At 38.3% G+C, this 3,328-nt stretch overlaps 1 protein-coding gene across 1 annotated transcript; it reads right to left on the bottom strand.

The window, feature by feature from the left end:
- Positions 1-1,782: 1,782 nt before the first annotated feature.
- LOC137280943 (uncharacterized) lies at positions 1,783-2,866 on the bottom strand. Its single transcript, XM_067812121.1, has 2 exons — positions 1,940-2,866; positions 1,783-1,854 (listed from the first exon to the last, which is right to left on the bottom strand). The coding sequence occupies exons 1-2, from the start codon at positions 2,864-2,866 to the stop codon at positions 1,783-1,785; spliced, it is 999 nt and encodes a 332-aa protein (XP_067668222.1).
- Between the last annotated feature and the right edge of the window lie 462 nt (positions 2,867-3,328).

Below are 3,328 nucleotides of genomic sequence, written 5' to 3' on the forward strand. Positions count from 1 at the left end.
TCAACGCTATATTTACTGACTTAAAACATATATTAACAGACATCCTAAATATAAAGAATATATGATCTTTTCACACTCTCTTCCTTGTCTTCAGGCAATTAAAAGCATTTCTGCTAAACATCCACCTTTAATAGAAATTATTGAATTGTATAATGATCTTGCCACTGGCCAATACGACATCGTGTTTTGTTGGTTACCATGTTGCCATTTCTGGAAACACCATGACCGATCTTGCTGCCAAGGCAGCATTCAACAAATCTGTGACACCACTTCTTATTCCTAGCATTCGAACCTACATCCGTAATCTGATGCAGAAGAAGTGGGACACCAAAGTAGATATCAATAAACTGCATGAATTATTGATTTCACCTACAAGGGTTGTCAATACAGATTTGAAGAGGTCATCATACGGCGTTGTCGTATTGACCATACCAGATATACTCACGAATACTTGTTATAACGTTCTGTAGCTATATGTATTCTAATGACTGGTAGTTTAGTAACTAGAATTGTTAGTGGCTGTACCCTCAAAGGGGCTTGAACTATTGTAAAACTGTTGCCCTCCTGAGTGGGGACGTAAGTTTCATGCAGGTAGCAAAGATTCTGTGGATCCCCATGGTCCCTAATATGGTGATCTTACTTCATGTGTTGACTATCTGTAGCCAGGTTTGATATTGTATTGTCCATTAGTGCCATTAACTTTCTACGCTGGTTTTAATTCCACTGGTGATATTCTGGTGGCTTTGCTGTCCTTCCTCGACAGTTTGTTTTATAACATACATATATTTCTTTTTTGTGTGTGTGAAGAATGTTTTCGTCACGATATGGCTGCAATATTGCCGATGTGACCTTAAATATTAACTTATTCACTTACTCACTTGTTAAAACGTATCCCTTGTGATGAGTGCGTCACGGTCTAGCACATCCAGCTTGACTGTGTTGAATCCTCCGTCACAAGGAATAACTTTTTTATTGTAGAAATATCTAAGAATCCTTTTAACACAGTTAGTTCTCATTTAATTATTGTTGTTTTAAAGGAAATAGTATCTGTTAGTGCCTGTTTCCTTGTCCTCATCAAAGGGTAGGTAAGTCCTAAAAAATTAGTTTATCTAGCTCTGCACACTTTTTAAATCATAGAATATATGTTATTTTTAATGCTAAATATCAGTATCATGTTTCTTTATAGAACAAAACATTAACAAGAATGAGAATCACAACCGCCGATGACTGTTACGTAAACAGTGGGTATCGCTGATATATGGAGAGCTGCTAAAAGGTGCTTTTAAATTAATTTCTCAACATGTGGATGTATCGCTTTACTCGTAAGAACTAACAGACTAATATTCACTAAATTACCATTGTTGTTCATGCGTTATGTATTTACCATATACGGGAATAAAGGATCTAATATTTACTTTTTTCAATCCATATTATCATATGCGTAAGAGGATACCTGATGAGAATATATTATCTAAGTCGGCCTATTTGATCATTTCGATGTTGACAGTAAACATAACCACTGGAGAAAGACTGTACCTTCTTTCATTTGCTTTGGAGTACTTATTAGAACAGCTCATTTTAAATTTGCCGACGACCCCTTGTCAATCTGACATTGAAACAAAGCAGTGTAAGGTTGTGTGCCTTTACGTCGTAGGTCGGAATCCATAAACTATCTTCCCTTTTATCTCCTTTAAAAGAGTTCTTCCCAACGTAAATGTATGGGTTCGTTTTCTCTGAACTAGTTTATAGTCAACCTGTGATTTTCAACATTTTGGGAATATATCAAGTATCAGTCACCAGTTTCAGGAATACAGAGGTTGCTCCAAAGTTAGCTTTGTCGACGTAATTAACAACCTGTAATATAACACATCAAAGTGGTTCATTAAAAAGTGGAGATCGTACTAAACTGAAGATCTTAAATGTATATCAGTCGTCTTACCGCATCGTTGAGAACAAACCCGAGGACGGTCACCAGGACCATCAGAGCTGTGACACTGAAGAGGTTCCCAGAACAAAACAACAACTCATCGTATGGCAACGATCCTCGGATAAGTCCAAAGAGAAGAAAACAGATCATCGGTATGCCGAACACATATGTAGCAAAGGCAAAGTGGCTGTTTACAGCGTTCCCTTCGTCCAACACCGACGACAGACGTTTGTGCCTCTGACAAAACTGACCAAAGATGTTTTCAAACTTGTCCATATCTTCTTCAAGGTTCTTGGACAGAGTTCGGAATTCTTTGATCAGACATATCGTGATAGTGTTGAACAAAACGATAGCCGAAACCATCTGTAAGGTCACAACAATAAGCATACAGACATAAAAGACCAGTAAGCCAATTTTGGTTGCCCCTTGATAGCCGTTGAATGGGGTCATATGACGCTCCAATGTTGGAAATGCATTGCTAAGGCCAGTGGATGTACTGACAATGACACACAAATAGGCCAGGGTGAAAATTATAAGAAATGTGCGTACTTTATGCGTAATTGTCAATAAATAAGGAGAGGCACCATATTCCAATACGTATGTTCCAATTAGTTCTTCAAATCTTCTGAAATGTTTTGGAATGGCAAATGTGAGCGCCAAGGATAGGTATGCAACATACAAGTATGATGCCAATACCGCAAGTGATGACATCAACTTTCCACCCAGTTTCGTCTCCATAACGAATATAGAGCAATATCTGATAACATTGACCACGACAAGACTCTTACAGATAACTCCAAGAAATATATATGCACATTTGGAAGATTTACTTTTCTCGTCTCCAAGGTAAAATCCGTTCAAGTGTAAAAGTTGCTTGACTGGTTTGAAGACCGGGTTCATGCCAAACTGTTCAATGTCCTCCACCTTTGTAGGTTTCATAACGATTTGTTCTCAAATACACTGTAGCTTTCTAATAACTGTCCCGAGTGTACACGCCTGGTTCCGACACAATATAGATACTGTCATGAAGTAGTACGCCTAATCAACGAGCAGCCGAGAGCTGTTGAATTTTAAAGAACCAGATTAACTGCATCCTGTGCAATGAGTGCAGGAATCTAGAGATCAACTAGATCAACTCTTTGATTCAGCTCTAACTGATGTTTGTCCAATCAACACGTATCCATAATACATTACAGATACATTCGTATAACACGCATTAGTCAGGGGTATATCGTGGCCATTATTGATCTGCCGCATAGCAATACATCAACACATTGTAAAAACACTAGACCATCGTTGTAATTATGTCCTGAGGAACCAGAATCATAGAATTATAAAGTGGGAAGGGAGGAGAACTGATTTTCAGAATAAGGGTGGCGAGTGGGGTGGGGAGGGGAGGGG

Source organism: Haliotis asinina, chromosome 4 (assembly GCF_037392515.1).
Source record: "Haliotis asinina isolate JCU_RB_2024 chromosome 4, JCU_Hal_asi_v2, whole genome shotgun sequence".
In the NCBI taxonomy this organism is placed as follows: domain Eukaryota; kingdom Metazoa; phylum Mollusca; class Gastropoda; order Lepetellida; family Haliotidae; genus Haliotis; species Haliotis asinina.

What these genes read in the sequence shown, in the direction of transcription:
- LOC137280943 (XM_067812121.1), bottom strand. Translation starts at nt 2,866, where the DNA reads ATGAAACCTACAAAGGTGGAGGACATTGAACAGTTTGGCATGAACCCG. An exon ending in GGTTTGTTCTCAACGATGCG is followed by an intron (nt 1,855 to 1,939) that starts GTAAGACGACTG and finishes GTTATATTACAG; the next exon opens with GTTGTTAATTACGTCGACAA.